We start from the raw sequence: 16,509 nt of genomic DNA on the forward strand, positions 1-16,509 counted from the left end.
GACTCAGTCTTGCTGGTAGTTAGAACCTTTTAATATTTGAAAACAAAATTAAGGTTTCCTATTAAGAATAATAAGCTGTTGTCAGGTTAGTAAAACGGTGATATCGGAACCGATTCAGTCATACAGTTTGCAAAACAATGAGATAAAGAAATATTCCTGAATTTTGCTTTATCTCATGGTTACTGTGAAATTGTTATTTTATCTCCGCTTGCAGAGCTTTGATTCATTGAATGAGTTTACCAAAAATGTAAATGTTTCAGATAATACAGCCTCATGCTACATAACTAAGCTCCATTTCATGCTGAATAAACTATATTATTAATGTATCTTAAATAGAAAAATATATTTAGATAGATTTTTACCCCAAAAAGCATTTTATTAAAATAAAATAAAAATAAATAAAATCATTGATTTTTATCGACTCCTGGTTTAGGCTTAAAGTGATATTAAAGTTTTTTTTTTTTGTTTGTTTAAAAATAACAAACATGTTATACTTGCCTGCTCTGTGCAGTGGTTTTACGCAGCAGCCCAGATCCTCCTCTTTTTTCGGGTCTCTCACTGGCGTTCCTGGCCCCTTCCTTCTGCCGAGTGCCCCTACAGCAAGCAGCCTGCTATCGGGGCACCCGAGCCTCTGCTCTAAGCGTCTATTCTGACACTTAGCGTCCCAGTCCCGCCCCCTCTCTCTCTCTCCTCATTGACTCGCTGACTTTGACAGCAGCGGGAGCCAATGGCGTCTGCTCTTGTCTCAGTCAATGAGAAGGGAGAGCCGAGGCTCTCGTGTACTATCGTTGTATCAAGATGGGGCTCAGTTAAGTGGTAGGGGGAGCTGCATAGAGAAAGTGTTTTTTATTTTTATTTTATCTTAATGCATAGAATGCATTAAGATAAAAAAAAAAAGCCTTCTGCGTCTAGAATCACTTGAACTTTACTCACCTCGGCTCCAGCCATGTGACGTTCCCAAGCTCCCCGCCCGGTCGCTAATATCCCGATCTCCGGCCGCTTTATTTGGCTGAGCAGGGATGACGTTACTTCCGCACATGCACGGGAGTTCAGTCAGATTCAGCATTGCTGAATTTGTACAGTGAGCTGCGCATGCTTGGCTCACTGTACAAGGGCGGACAGGCAGGCAAGTAACGTTATTGCAGAGGAGACAAAGCATGCATCTGTACACTAACTTGTGATATATTAATATTTGATGCTGATCCTATTTAAACTCACATTTTTCAGCTGGACACCCTGCCAAAAGAAGACCTCATCAAATTTGCAAAGAAGCAGATAGTGGTGATTCAGAAAGTAAAATTAAGATGTACAGGTAGGAGTCCAGTGTGTTTATGATTTCACTTTTTATTTATAGCATGGTCTCACTTTATTATAAAGTATTTCTTTAAACTGGCTGTGAAGGCATGCCTATGCACTCATCTTCGAGAACATAGAGTAATCAACAGTTATTCATAATAAAGCTGCATTTATTTTTTTTTCAAATAACAAACATGTTATACTTACCGTAACTGCTCTGTGCAATGGTTTTGCACAAAGCATCCCCAATCCTCCTGTTCTGGTGTCCCCTCACCGACACTCCTGGCTCATCCTCTTCAGCGAGACCTCCCGTAGGCGCTCGCGCAGGCTTTCTCCTGAGCCTCCCTGTCAGCATCTATTGACACAGATGGGCAGCTTTGCCCTGCCACCACTCCATTGTCACAGATTTTGATTGACAGCAGTGGGGAGCCATCAGTCTGCCCAGTGAGGAAGAGAGCGTAGAGCCACTGCTCTCGTGCACATCTCTGTGGATTGAGAAGGTATGTGTAAGGGGGAAAGTTGTCGGGATCCTCTGCAACAGGAACTTTTTTTACCTTAATCACTTGCTAACCGAGCTATAGCCAGATGACGGCTGCAGGGCGGTCATCCAGTTATGGGACGCTGTCATATGAAGGTGCCCCGTGATTGCGCCTGCTGCTGGGTGTGTGCAGCGCGCTTTGTGATTGCAGTGTCCGGGGACACTGCTGATCGCATATTGAAGTAAAGAAACAATCAGTAGCTCTTTACCCGGTAATCAGCTGTGTCTAATCACAGCTGATCATGGATGTCAACTGAAGCCGGTTATTAGCACCCTTTTCTTCATGCTGAAAGCCAATAACCGGCTTCTCTAAAAGGGACCTTTACACTGACAATCATGGGTACTGGTTATCGGTGTCCTGATTATCAGTGCTGCCAATCAATGCCTGTCAGTGCCCATCAGTTCCGCCTCATCAGTGCCACCTATCCGTGCCGCCTCATCAGTGCCGACCAGCATACTTCCCAACTTTTTGAGATGGGAATGAGGGACACCTATCGGCAAAAGTATGCAGGCATAGGACACACCCCCAGCCATGCCCCCTTAAAGGAGAATTGTATAAAAAAACAAGATTGGTTAAACCCGCAAGTGCTTTTTTTTTACCACTAATATCCCTTTTATATTGGCTTTTATAAATGCAGCAATTTAGAAATCGGATAAAAGGTTTAGCGTTGGAAAACACTTTTTGATAGATGCATTTTATATACATCTATATAGATTAGACCAAAATGAGGGACAGGCGGACATTGCTCCAAATCAGGGACAGTTGGGAGCTATGCCCACCAGTGCTGCCCATCAGTTCTGCCTATCCATGCTGCCTCATCCGTGCAGCCTATCAGTGGAAATCGGTGAAGGAGAAAAATTGCCTGTCTGCAAAATTTGATAACAAACTATGAAAGGTTTTTTTCCCCCCCAAATCGGTCTTTGTTTATTTGGATACAGTGTTGCATGACCGCGCAATTGTTTCAAAGTGTGACAGCGCTGAAAATTGGCCTGGGCAGGAAGGGGGGAAAAAGTGGCCAGTATGCAATTGGTTAATTTAGAGACTGAGGGTAAAAAGCCTTACGACCACTTTAGAAATAATTTAGATTCACATATTAAATTTCTGGATAAACCAGCAACTGTATCCTTTTTTTTTTTTTTTTTTGAAAAATGTAAAAGCATGCTGTACTGTAAATAATTAGTATCTCTCTCTTTGGGAAAATGTGTGTGTATGTATGGAGATCCTCTGAGATGATTGCATGCTGGGATTTTGTAATTTTATATACATTTTAAAAGAGAGAGCGTTCTTTTTCGGGTTGGAAGTGCTGTGCAGGCATGAAGTACTGAGATTTCAGCAATGCCACCCCTCCTGTGTCAGGACAAGTCTGATTGTTATAGGAAAACGGGCTGAGTTTCCAGCACAGCTAGAGAACTGACCATTGTGTGTTCTCCTGCTTTAGACCCTTTTCACACTGGGGAGCTTTACAGGCGTTTTAGTCCTAAAAATATCGCCTGAAAAGCGACTCTCGAGCCACCCCAGTGTGAAGGCCTACTGCATACACCGCTCCCAAAATTACCTGCCCATTAAAATGAATGGGCAGCGCTGCCAAATCGTCTGCAAAGCGATTTGGCAGTGCCGCAACACGGACGCTTTTAACCCCCCCGCTAGTGGGGGTTAAAAGCGCCCCGCTAGCGGCCGAAATACTGCTGTGTAATTCCCCCCCGTATCACCTAAAATGCCTGGCTACCCCTCTGCTAGGATAACCTGTAGTATATACTGTATGCCATTTTGTAAAATTCATCTTCTAAATACCTTTATTTCTTCTGTCTGAGTCACTCTTCCTCCGATGTATGCACTACAGTGGGAGGCCACATAACTGCCCGGTAGACGTCAGAGGGAGATCTCAGCCCTTCCCTCCCTAGTACATACATCGGAGGAAGAGAGACGGGTGGTCACGTGACCACTGATCGGGGAGAAGAAATAAGGTATTTAGAAGATGAATGTTACAAAATGGGATACAGTATATACTACAGGTTATCCTAGCAGAGGGGTTGGCAGTGCTTGCGTGCACTACCTTAACAACCCCTTTAACCTGCCTTGTCTTATCGCTCCAGCTGTGTCCCTGCTGCAACACTTCTCTTGTATTTCCTGGTCTCTCACAGGTGTGTGAAACACAGCCAGCAGTGGGAACCATAGGCTGCTCCTGCTGCTGTCAGTCAGTACGTAGGTGTGGGGCTTACCGGGACTGTGTGTGTCTATGAATGCACACAGCCCAGCTCAAGAGCATGCCAGTATGGATGCCATGTTTTTATTTGTTCTGTGCAGTTGGGCAATATACAGTTAGGTCCATGTATATTTGGACGCCGGCACAGTTTTAGTTGTTTTCAGATATTTACCAAAATATATGTAGCACTTCCCCCCGAAGGAGCTGCTGGATATTTTCGGGCGGCATGTTACTTCTATTTCCTCACCATCCAGGGTATTAGATGACACAGCTTTTGTCGCCACTCTAGCCAGAGTGGGTTTTGCGCACCCAGATAGGCCTCTCTTACTAGCCTAGCAGCCAAGGTGATACACGGAAAAAAATAAATGGTACAGTCTCTGCCACAGACCTTCCCACAGATGGAGAAACTTTTCGCTCCAGAATCCTCACAATACAGGATTCAGCACCCGGATTTCTCCAGAGTAACTTCTTGTAGAACTTGAAACTGACAGGCGATCACCATCGAGCCTTTCAGTAAACGGTGCATCCTTCGATGAAGTTCAAGGCCTCTCTTGAGACACCAGCTTCGTGCTCGGTCCTCTCAAAGATAGGTCCTTCATCAAGCTGCTTCCTCCCTCAGAACGGACAGCACAGGATCACCTTCCAAAGCGTAGACCCAATCTGCTTACTGGGCCTACTCAGAAGATCACAACCCCGGACCAACGTGGTCCCTTAGCCGGGATTACAGGAACACGCACCCCTGGCCAGGAGGGCCACAAGCGGGGGGTGGTGGGACGACAGACTCAGGATCGACGACCCCAGTCCAGTGACGTCAGTCCCTTAAGTACCCCTCCCCAGCATGCACAGCGGGACAATGAACCCCACTGATTGACTGCCGAGGGAGAATACTCAAATCACCCTGACCTAGCTGCTGCCACCCTTGGCCTGGAGTAATAACTACACCCCAGGCGAACAATAGTGGTCACTCACACCACAGCCATGGCTGGCACAGAAGCCAAACTTGCACAATTCATTTGAATGACACCTTAAATCGCTGCATAGGTCTGCCGCTTTTGTAGCGGCAGACCTATGCTATCGTGGGAAGCATGTCGCCCCAAAAAAAGTTCAGGGGCTACTTTTGGGTGACATGCTTCCCGCGCCAGACCCGCGCCATTATTTTGAGGTGTCATTCAAATGAATGGCATGTCAAACGCGAGTCTCACGATTTACCATTCACACATCAGCACTTTTAAATCACAGGAAGATTTGCGGCCAAAACACTGAAGTGTGAATGCAGCCTAAAGCCCTGCACACATGATCGGTTTGTCTGATGAAAACCGACCGATGGACCGTTTTCATCGAACAAACCGATCGCGTGTGGGCCCCATCGGTTTGTTTTCCATCGGTGAAAAAAAATAGAACATGTTTTAAAATGTTCCTATGGATAAAAAACTGATAGAAAAAAAACGATTGTCTGTGTGGAAAAATCCATGCATGCTCAGAATCAAGTCGACGCATGCTCGGAAGCATTGAACTTCATTTTTCTCAGCACGTCGTTGTGTTTTACGTCACTGCGTTGGACACGGTCAGATTTTTGACTGATGGTGTGTACTAGGGTTGTCCCGATACCGATACTAGTATCGGTATCGGGACCGATTCCGAGTTTTTTCGGCGGTACTCAGACGCCGATACCCCGCCCCGATACACAAATAGAATACTTGCCACCCCCGTCGCCGACCGCCGCCACCGAAGTCGCAATCCGCCGCCATCCCCGCTGCCGCCGACTGTGTAATACGCGCGGGAACATTACAGCTTTGAATAGCTGTAATGATTCGCATCGCGCATAGACACTCCCCCTTGCTCGGGTGAACTGTCCAATCCCGAGCAAGGGGGAGTGTCTATACATAGCGCGAATCATTACAGCTTTAGCTGTTATGTTCCCGCGCGTATTACCAGTCGGCGCTCGGCGGCAGCAAGACACAGGTAAGGGGGACATCGCTGGATATGGGGGAGACGATGGCTGCATATGGGGGACGATGGCTGCATATGGGGGACGATGGCTGCATATGGGGGACGATGTCTGCATATGGGAGACGATGGCTGCATATGGGAGACAATGGCTGTATATGGGGGGGACACTGTCTGCATATGGGGGACAATGGCTGTATATGGGGGACAATGTCTGCATATGGGGGACAATGTCTGCATATGGGGGACAATGGCTGTATATGGGGGAGACGATGGCTGCATATGGGAGACAATGGCTGTATATGGGGGACAATGTCTGCATATGGGGGACAATGTCTGCATATGGGGGACAATGGCTGTATATGGGAGACAATGGCTGTATATGGGGGACAATGGCTGTATATGGGGGAGACGGTGGTTGCATATGGGAGACAATGGCTGTATATGGGGGGGACACTGTCTGCATATGGGGGACAATGGCTGTATATGGGGGACAATGGCTGTATATGGGAGACAATGGCTGTATATGGGAGACAATGGCTGTATATGGGAGACAATGGCTGTATATGGGAGACAATGGCTGTATATGGGAGACAATGGCTGTATATGGGGGACAATGGCTGTATATGGGGGACAATGGCTGTATATGGGGGACAATGGCTGTATATGGGGGACAATGGCTGTATATGGGGGAGACGGTGGCTGCATATGGGAGACAATGGCTGTATATGGGGGACAATGGCTGTATATGGGGGAGACGGTGGCTGCATATGGGAGACAATGGCTGTATATATGGGGGACAATGTCTGCATATGGGGGAGACGATGGCTGTATATGGGGGACAATGTCTGCATATGGGAGACAATGGCTGGATATGGGGGAGACAATGGCTGCATATGGGAGACAATGGCTGTATATGGGGGAGACGATGGCTGTATATGGGGGGGACAATGGCTGTATATGGGGGGGACAATGGCTGTATATGGGGGGGACAATGGCTGTATATGGGAGACAATGGCTGGATATGGGGGAGACAATGGCTGCATATATGTGGGGGGACAATGGCTGGATATGGGGGAGACAATGGCTGCATATATGTGGGGGGACAATGGCTGTATATGGGGGGGACAATGGCTGCATTTGGGGACACATTTAAAAAAAAGTATCGGTATTCGGCATCGGCGACTACTTGAAAAAAAGTATCGGTACTTGTACTCAGTCCTAAAAAAGTGGTATCGGGACAACCCTAGTGTGTACGCAAGACTGATGAAAGTCAGCTTCATCGGATATCCGACTAAAATCCATCGGATTAGATTCCATCAGATATCCGATCGTGTGTACAGGGCATTAGTGTAATGGGCGCATTCAACAGGTCTCTGTCTGCATTAGCTAAGCATAGCAGTGGGGCATGTTGTAGAAAACTATGCAGAGCATCCAGATCAACTTTCATATCATGACCTGATCAATTATACCCTCATATGATGAGAATGAGATGATCAATTATTTAAATATAAGCCGAATATCACTAGTGTACTACTTTAATATATCAATAATAATAAAGTGACAACGTGTGTTCTTTCAATCACTGTTTTTTTTTTTCACTGCTTTGTACCTGATCTAATTTGCAGAGTTGGAAAAAGAAATAGAAATCCTAAAATCAAAACCAGTTAAAGAAGAGACTGATGATGTTTTGCAGGTAAAAAGGCTCTTGTTATGCAACTGCTGTATCTGCTAAATACCTCCCATGTCCACTATATCTCTTTTTCTCTCTTTTACGTAAAAATGTGTGTCGTGCTCCTATGTTGCCCTTGACATATTTCTTACTGTAATAGGAGATTTAGGTACCGTTCCTGCAGTACAAGTGCCAGTACAGTAAAATGTGTTGCTATAGACAGCAATAGTTGGGACTGTCAATTAGTAAATGTTCAGTGACTATTTTGTTTAGTAGTCTATTCAGTGGTGCTAGGCTGGTCCTACATTTTGGTTGTTGGAGTATGAAGTAATAATGCTTCTGTTTACAATATAGGGAAAGCATAAAATTAGTATATAAGTGCCACATAATTTGGGCCTTTTTCTTGTTTCTGTACACACAACTAATTTTGTCAAAGTCATCTACTGAACAGCTTTTCCATGTTTTAATTGTTGATTCTTGATCCTGAGATACTGCTGTAAGTTCAAGGTGCTCGACTGTCTTGCCATAATATCTTGCTTTAATGCTTTTAGGCACTCACGGAACGATTGGACATGGTGCTGCTGGAAAAAGCAGAAAATCAACAACAGCTGATATCACTGAAGAAAGAATATGCTAAAACAAAAGAAGAAGCTGAAGTAAATAGACCTTGCTTTATTAACAGTCCACCAGTTTTATTTAATACAGAGTGCTTATTTTATGTCCTAATTTTTAAGTTCAGTAACCCATAGCAAACATTTTAATTTTTTGCTGAACCAGCAGACCAACACAATACATATATCTATTCTAAATAAGATAAAAAAAAGATCACATATGTTCTATGAAGAATTGGCAGGTATAGACCTGAAATACTTCAGAGTTCTGAAATATAATACATTTTTTAATTTTTTTGGCAAGTATGTTGAATATTAATAATTTGTAGCACAGTGATTGACAGCATGCAGAATTCCTTGCGGATTTTGGCTGGTTCAGCAGGAACTAGTCAAATTTGTATCCATCTGTGAGCAGGCTGGCAGTATTGAAGTCAATCTCCCAGTCGACTTCTGTACAACCAGCCTGTTTTTTTTTTTTTTTTTCACTTGATCAGTACTGCCCAGCTATAGCTGTCGACAATATATAATTTTTTTTCTAAACCCGCTGGTTGAATGAAAAAAATGCACCATCTATGGCCTGCCTTAGGCCCCTTTCACACTGTAGCGGGAGTCGCGGTGGCGGTAAAACGCCGCTAAAAATAGCGGCGATATACCGCCGGGATTCGCCTGCTAGCGGTGCAGTATTAACCCCCGCTAGCGGCCAATAAAGGGTTAATACCGAGGCGCATTGCGGGCGGTATTGCTGCAGTTTACCATTGTTTTAAATGGGAAGGAGCGGTATACATACCGCTCCTCTCACCGCTCCAAAGATGCTGTTGACAGGAGATTTTTTTCTCTCCTGCCAGCGCATCGCCTCCGTGTGAGAGCCCTCCGGCTTTCACATTGAGGTTGCTGGGCAGGAGTTTTTCAGGCGGTATAGCAGCGCTATTTTTAGCGCTGTACTGCCTGAAAAACTCCTCAGTGCGAAAGTGGACTTAGTCAAACATGTCAAAGACATTGTTGAAGATTCCGATTTTTTTTTTTTTTTTTTTTTTTTTTTTATGTGTGTGTGTGTGTAGGGAATTCCAAATTTTATTCATGAAGATTTTTGGAATATAATCCTTTTCTGGAATTACTTTACTAGGTAATGAAATTATATGTTTTTATTAACCTTTATACAGCAAACGTAATGTGTCCTTTGGAAAAGGTTTTCATATTTTTTTATTTTATTTTTTCCTTGTAGGCAGAAATATTGTTAAACTACATTCTCAGTCTTGACATTTTTTGTCTTCCAGAGTGCTATCAAAAATGCAACAGAGGTGCATCAAAATATGGAATGTTCAAATAATGCTCTGCTACAAGAAATTGAAGTATTAAAGAATGAATTGCTGCAAACGCAGAACAATCATAAAACAGATGTTGATGCCATAAAGAAGGAGCTTCAGGATGCACTTGTGAAACAAAAGGAGCTGAATGATAGTCTGAGTTTACAAGAAAAAAAAGAAATATATATTAGAAAACTGGAGGAAGAAGTTCAACATATCCATCTCGCTTCTAATGACAAAATAAATAGTTTAGACAAAACACTGCAAGCTGCAGTAGAAGAAAACAACCAACTAACAGCAAGGCTAAAAGATGCACAAGCAACCTCAGAAAAGTATAATGGTGAAAATCAAGCTCTCCATGCAGAGGTGCTGAAACTGCAGAACTTGCACCACGATGAAGTTGCAAGTTTAATGCAGCAACTTGAAAGGTCCACAAAACAGAGTGAACAGGAGAAAATAGTACTGCAAGACTTGATTAAGCAGTATGTTGAGAAAGAGAAGATGCTACAAGAGGAAATGAGAGCAGATAGGGAAAAGAATGCGCAAGAAATTGAAATTCTTAGGAAAAAGTTGGAAGAGAACCGTAATGTACCTGAAATACAACCTACTCCACCTGTATGCAGTGATGATGGCATTCATTGGCTGGAGAACCTTGTGACAGATTTGGAATCTCAGCAAAGCCTACTCAGAGATGAGCTCACCTATACCAGCAATTTAAAAATCGGCCTGGAAAAGGACGTTCAGCATCTAAAAAGTGACTATTTCCATGAGAAGGAAGATTTAGAATTCAAAATAAATGAGCTTCAGCTTGCCATTGAAGATTATAATGCTTTAATAGAAAAGCTACAAGCTAAGCTTCAGACCACTACGATGGAATACGAACAGCTTCATCAACAAAGGACTGAAGATATAAAAAATATGAGGGAGCAGCACAACCGGGAAATGAAAGAAATGGAACGGTCAATAACATCATGTTTTGAAAATGACAGACTTTCTTTTGAGCATGAAATAATTCTTCTAAAAGAACAGGTTGACAAAATTAACAAGGAAAAAGAAGAAGCTGTAAGTAGTTATGAAGGCTTACGAGAAACATTCCTTAGCCTTCAGGCCGAACTTGGAGAATCTGCTGGTAAGATAAGCCAGGAATTTGAAACAATGAAGCAACAGCAGGCCACAGATGTCAGTGAGCTGCAACAGAAACTCAGATCTGCTTACAAAGACAAGAACGATCTTCTTGAAACTGTGAATCGGTTAAAGTGTGAAGTTGAGTTGCTTTCTACCAAACAAGAAGAATGTGATGAACTTCAGGGTAAGATAACGCATCTGAAACAAATAAATGAGGAGGTTACATCATCTCTACAGCAGAAGGAACTCCTGCTAAAAGATTTCCAGTCCAAAATTAGTGAAACCTCAGCAGAAAACGCAGAGATGTCTTCCACTTTGAAAGCATCAGTAGAAGAAATACAAAGACTGCAGGAAATGTACAAGTGTGAGCAGGACCGGGTAAAAACATTACAGCAAGAAGCTGAAACCCTTGCAGCAGATAACGAGCAACTGAAGCAAACAGTGGATGCGCTGACACAGAAACTTCAGGAATCTGTATTAACACCCAATGAGAGTGAAAATGAAAATTTTCAACTTCAGCTGACTCATTTGAAAAAGGATAATGAAGATGTTGTTGCTTCTTTACATGAAAAAGAGAGCTTCATTAAAGATCTTGAGCTGAAAATGAAAGAGATGGCCACAGAAAATGCTGAAATGTCAACTAGCATAGAAATCTCAAGGAAAGAAATCCTAGAGTTACAGCAGTCATGCCAAAATGAGGAAGCTAAAGCGCTAGATTTTCAGCATAAATTTGAAGAACATCAAAAGATTAATGCGCAGCTAAAACAATCGGTGGAGACATTGACACAACAGCTGCAGGAATCGGTGGGCGGTAGGGATCAAAGCCTCAGTGAAATGAAAGTTCTCCAGCAACAGGTAGACATGCTGGTCACTAACAAAGAGAAGTTGGAAACTGATGCAAAAAGATGGCAAGATGACGCATCAAGACTTCAAGAAGAAAAGGAGGTTATATCAAGAGACTTTGCTAGGCTTGTGTGTGAACATAGTACTTGTGAGACTTCAAAAGATGAGCTAGACAACGTAAGAACTAAATTTCAGATGGCATTAGAAGGAAAAGATAAAGTCTCAATTTTGCTTGAGCAGAAAGAGCGCTATGTAGAAGAGTTAAAAACTGAGCTTTTTGTTCTTCAGGACTTATTGGCAGTTGAATGCTTAGATCCAGATATCGGTACTGTGCTTCAGGGTATTAATAAGGCAGTACTCCAGTTAAAAGAAGAAAAGCAGAATGCGGTTTTACAGACAGAGGAGACATCTGTTCATATTAACCGACTGCAGGAAGAATATGAAGCTCAGTGCTCTGAACTAAGAGCTCTCTTGAGTGACTACTCCAAGGAAAAGGTAATTCTGAAAAAAGAACTGGAGGAAACACTTGCAGACAAAGAAGCACTACAAAGAGATCTCTTTGAGATGAAAAATGCACTTGAAAAATTAAAACTGGAAAATCAGGAGTTACTACTGCGTATTGAAGATTTGACTTCAAACCTGAACTCCCTGCAAGAAAAAAATGATGCAGATTCTAAGGCACATGTACAAGATGAATTAAATGTGACAGAAAACAAGGAGTCAGCTGTCGCTGCACAAGAAGCAAATGCTGTCCAGGTGAGGAATTTCTCTCTTAAACCTCCATCTAGTCACTTGCTTTTGTTACATCTGTACAATGACAATCATTTGATATATTCAGTGCTTAATTGGTGCTCAAGTGAATAGGATTGGGTTATTCTCTGGCATCCTAGGAATAGCTGTTGGTTCAGTGCAAAAGGTGGATGTCTAGGGGAAGGGAATAGTCACAAATTTCCAGAGTGAGAAAGGCATTTCTTGATACGTTCATGAACATGTTCAACTGTATAGACAGATTGGAAAAGGTACGTTGGGACTTTAAATGAGGTAATGGGTCAATTACCTCCATCCCTAAGGCTGCATTCACATCTAGGCAGACAAAATCGCGGCGTTTTGTCCCACGAATTGCGGCGACAAATAGCAGCGTTTTGTACCGCGATTTGCGGTGAAAAAACGCCCGCGATTGTCTGCCTAGATGTGCCCCTAGATTGTCCCCCTATGGAGATGGTTCCCATCTCCTATGCCGAACGCCGCCTGAAAAAAAGGTCCGGGACTTTTTTGCAGGTGTTCGGCATGGAGATGTGAACCATCTCCATAGAGGGCAATGTTAAATCATCCCTCTGGCGTCTTGGGGCGGCAGCGGCGTCACACTACAGGCGACAAAACGCCTAGGTGTGAATGGAGGCTAATAATTGTATGATATAAGAGAGAACGGGACTTTATATGAAGCATGTGCGGGGAAAGATTACAAGTGGTTGGGGGAAAATAATATATCTGGAATAAGTTATAAATTTAATATTTTAATACTTTCACATGCATCATACATGACTATATTGCATTATTGAAGAAATTGGTAAACCTACACAATTCACAGACTTGGTTAGGGGAAAAATTATTCAAGCAGTGACCCGAATATACAAACAGAAGGTACAATAAAATATACTGCAGTAGTACATATTGAAGCATGTACTTATTGAAGCACGCGTTTCGCGACTTTGGTCACTCATCAGGAGCAAGCATGCATTGTATTTCTGTATCGACAAACACATTTTAGGTTGATCCAGGGCATCTAACATTTTAGAGACCATGAACAAATCAAGGTCCCAGATGGTACTCACCTGGTAACCAAATGTTGCCGGCATGGAAGTGAAGCCCTAACGGGTCCCCATGGGCTAGGACAGCCCCTACCGGGGACTGTGGCAGGATACTATTGGACACAAGGCCCCCAAACAAGACGCACCCAGGTTGCTCAAGCAAGAAGTGATGTATGGACAGGAGTCAGTGAGTGGTGGTAACTGTGAAATGAAAGAAATTGGGTAATGACTAAATGAAAATGAAATTGAATGTGTTGACGAAAAGGGAAGAAACATTAAACAAATGGGAATGGATAATGTGCTAAGTGGGGAAAGGATACCTGTAAGGTCAGAATGTGTTGCATGTGAGTCTATAACGTGTAAAGCCAAATGCCTGCAACAAACATAGGTAGCGCCCTTACATAGGGACCGCCGCCCAAGATTCCCGCCAACGTCACACACACGAGGGGGGGAGGAGAGGCGCCTACACCAATGCGGAAGAGCCGCCTCCCCCTCGCATGCGGCTCTTCCGCATTGGTGTAGGCGCCTCTCCTCCCCCTCGCGTGCGTGACCATCTGGGACCTTGATTTGTTTATGGTCTCTAAAATGTTAGATGCCCTGGATCATCCTTAAATGTGTTTGTTGTTACAGAAATACAATGCATGCTTGCTCCTGATGAGCGACCAAAGTCGCGAAACGCGTAGAGCTACCAACTTCATGCTCATAATGTACTACTGCAGTATATTTTATTGCACCTTCTGTTTGTATATTCGGGTCACTGCTTGAATAATTTTTCCCCTAACCAAGTCTGTGAATTGTGTATGTTTACCAATTTCTTTAATAATGCAATATAGTCATGTACGATGCATTATGTGAAAGTATTAAAATATTTAATTTATAACTTATTCCAGATATATTGTTTTCCCTCAACCTATTTGCACATGCTTAATATAAAGTCCCGCTCTCTCTTGTTGTCTTTTATATGTATAGATAGATGTTTGTTGTCTTTTTGTTTTGTTTTTTTTGTTTTTTGTGGCATGCACGGCTGATTTTTATTTATTTTTTCCCGTACAACTTACACCTTTTTCCTTTTTAATCTGCCACACAACTAATTATCTAATCCTTCTCGGCTGGGCTTGTGCATTTGCACTGCTATTTCTATTCAATATTATGCAGAGCTTGCGCTCCGAACAGTTACGCTATAATGTACAACTGCCCTTTATAGCAAGACAGTGCAGCTCCAAGAGTAAGGAGACCCCCCCCCCCCCTACATAGTTAGTGCTGTGCTTCAGTCAGCATTGCTTAAAGGGGTTGTAAAGGTACAATTTTTTTTTTTCCCCCCTAAATAATTTTCTTTACCTTTAGTGCAGTCCACCTTCACTTGCCTCATCCTTTGATTTTGCTTTTAACCACTTACCCCCCGGACCATATTGCTGCCCAAAGACCAGAGTACTTTTTGCGATTCGTGACTGCGTCGCTTTAACAGACAATTGCGCGGTCGTGCGACGTGGCTCCCAAACAAAATTGGCGTCCTTTTTTTCCCACAAATAGAGCTTTCTTTTGGTGGTATTTGATCATCTCTGCGGTTTTTAGTTTTTGCGCTATAAACAAAAATAGAGCGACAATTTTGAAAAAAATGAATATTTTTTACATTTTGCTATAATAAATATCCCCCAAAAATATATAAAAAAACTTTTTTTTTCCTCAGTTTAGGCCGATACGTTTTCTTCTACATATTTTTCGTTAAAAAAAATCGCAATAAGCGTTTATTGATTGGTTTGCGCAAAAGTTATAGCGTTTACAAAATAGGGGGTATTTTTATGTCATTTTTATTATATTTTTTTTTACTAGTAATGGCGGCGATCAGCGATTTTTTTTTTTTTCGGTACTGCGACATTATGGCGGACACTTCGGACACTTTTGACAAATTTTTGGGACTATTGGCATTTTTATAGCGATCGGTGCTATAAAAATGCATTGGATTACTGGCAGTGAAGGGGTTAACACTAGGGGGCGGGGAAGGGGTTAAGTATGCCTGGGTGTGTTCTTACTGTGGGGGGGGGGGGGTGGCCTTACTAGGGGAAACACTGATCCTCGGTTCATACATTGTATGAACCGAAGATCAGCATTTCCCCTGCTGACAGGACCGGGAGCTGTGTGTTTACACACACAGCTCCCGGTCCCCGCTCTGTACCGAGCGATCGTGTGTGCCCGGCGGCCCGCCGGGCACACGCACGGGAGACGGGCGCGCGCGCACCCCCTAGTGGCGGCTGGGAGAGAGGACGTCATATTACGTGCTCTCGCCCAGCCGAGCCAACTTGTTGACGTATAACAGCGGTGGCCGGTCGTCAAGTGGTTAAATGTCCTTATTTCTTCTGTCTGTAACTCCACACAGTGATGCAAGGCTTTCTCCCTGGTGTGGAGTGTCGTGCTCACCCCCTCCCTTGGACTGCAGGAGAGTCAAGACGCCCACTAACACACAGCTCCTTTCTCTATCTGCAACGTAGAGAGCGTCCTGACTCTCCTGTAGTCCAAGGGAGGGGGCAAGCACGACACTCTACACCAGGGAGAAAGCCTTGCATTACTGTGTGGAGTTACAGACAGAAGAACAGGAAGTGAGGATTTCTCAGAAGAAATAAGGACATTTAAAAGCAAAATGGAAGGATGAGGTAAGTGAAGGAGGACTGCACTAAGGTAAAGGAAGCTATTTAGGGGGAAAAGAATTGTACCATTACTACCCCTTTAAGCTTCCTGCTGATTGGAGCATGGTAGTTAGACTGTCACTCTCACACAGAGCAGCAGTACTATTAAGTAATTTATTTTTATTTTTTTGGTCTGTCTTTGCCCATACTGTAGTAGCTTAGGCTACAATTGGGATTCAAGTTTATGGCTTGAATGTGAGTATTTGTGTGGAATTATTGTGGGATAAGCATGTGTATAAATGTTAACGCTTGGATTTTGTCACTTAAGGCCCCATTCACACAGGGCACCTGCTTAGCCCATTTGAACATCTTTTCAGAAAAGCTAGTTATAAATGCAGTAAAAGCCATGCATAGCACACATATTCGTACATTCTGTTGGTCAGAATAATAATTATGCATTAATGTGCAAATGCACCTAAATGCGTCAATCGATTATGCGTGTTCCATGTTTATTTTTCCGTGCTCAAAAGCTCCACTACT

The 16,509-nt window shown here is 43.2% G+C and overlaps 1 protein-coding gene across 3 annotated transcripts in view; it reads left to right on the forward strand.

Moving 5' to 3' along the window:
• Positions 1-16,509, forward strand: part of GCC2 (GRIP and coiled-coil domain containing 2) — a 110,232-nt gene that overhangs the window by 5,807 nt on the left and 87,916 nt on the right. For all 3 annotated transcript variants that reach the window (XR_005746953.1, XR_005746952.1, XM_040336462.1), the window contains exons 3-6: positions 1,228-1,312; positions 7,614-7,681; positions 8,209-8,313; positions 9,543-12,296. Coding sequence is in view for 1 of the 3 variants with exons in the window: in XM_040336462.1 (XP_040192396.1) it covers positions 1,228-1,312; positions 7,614-7,681; positions 8,209-8,313; positions 9,543-12,296 (3,012 nt within the window). In the remaining 2 variants the exon portion in view is untranslated. The remainder of the gene's footprint in view (positions 1-1,227; positions 1,313-7,613; positions 7,682-8,208; positions 8,314-9,542; positions 12,297-16,509) is intronic.

This window comes from Rana temporaria, chromosome 2, assembly GCF_905171775.1.
Source record: "Rana temporaria chromosome 2, aRanTem1.1, whole genome shotgun sequence".
NCBI lineage: Eukaryota > Metazoa > Chordata > Amphibia > Anura > Ranidae > Rana > Rana temporaria.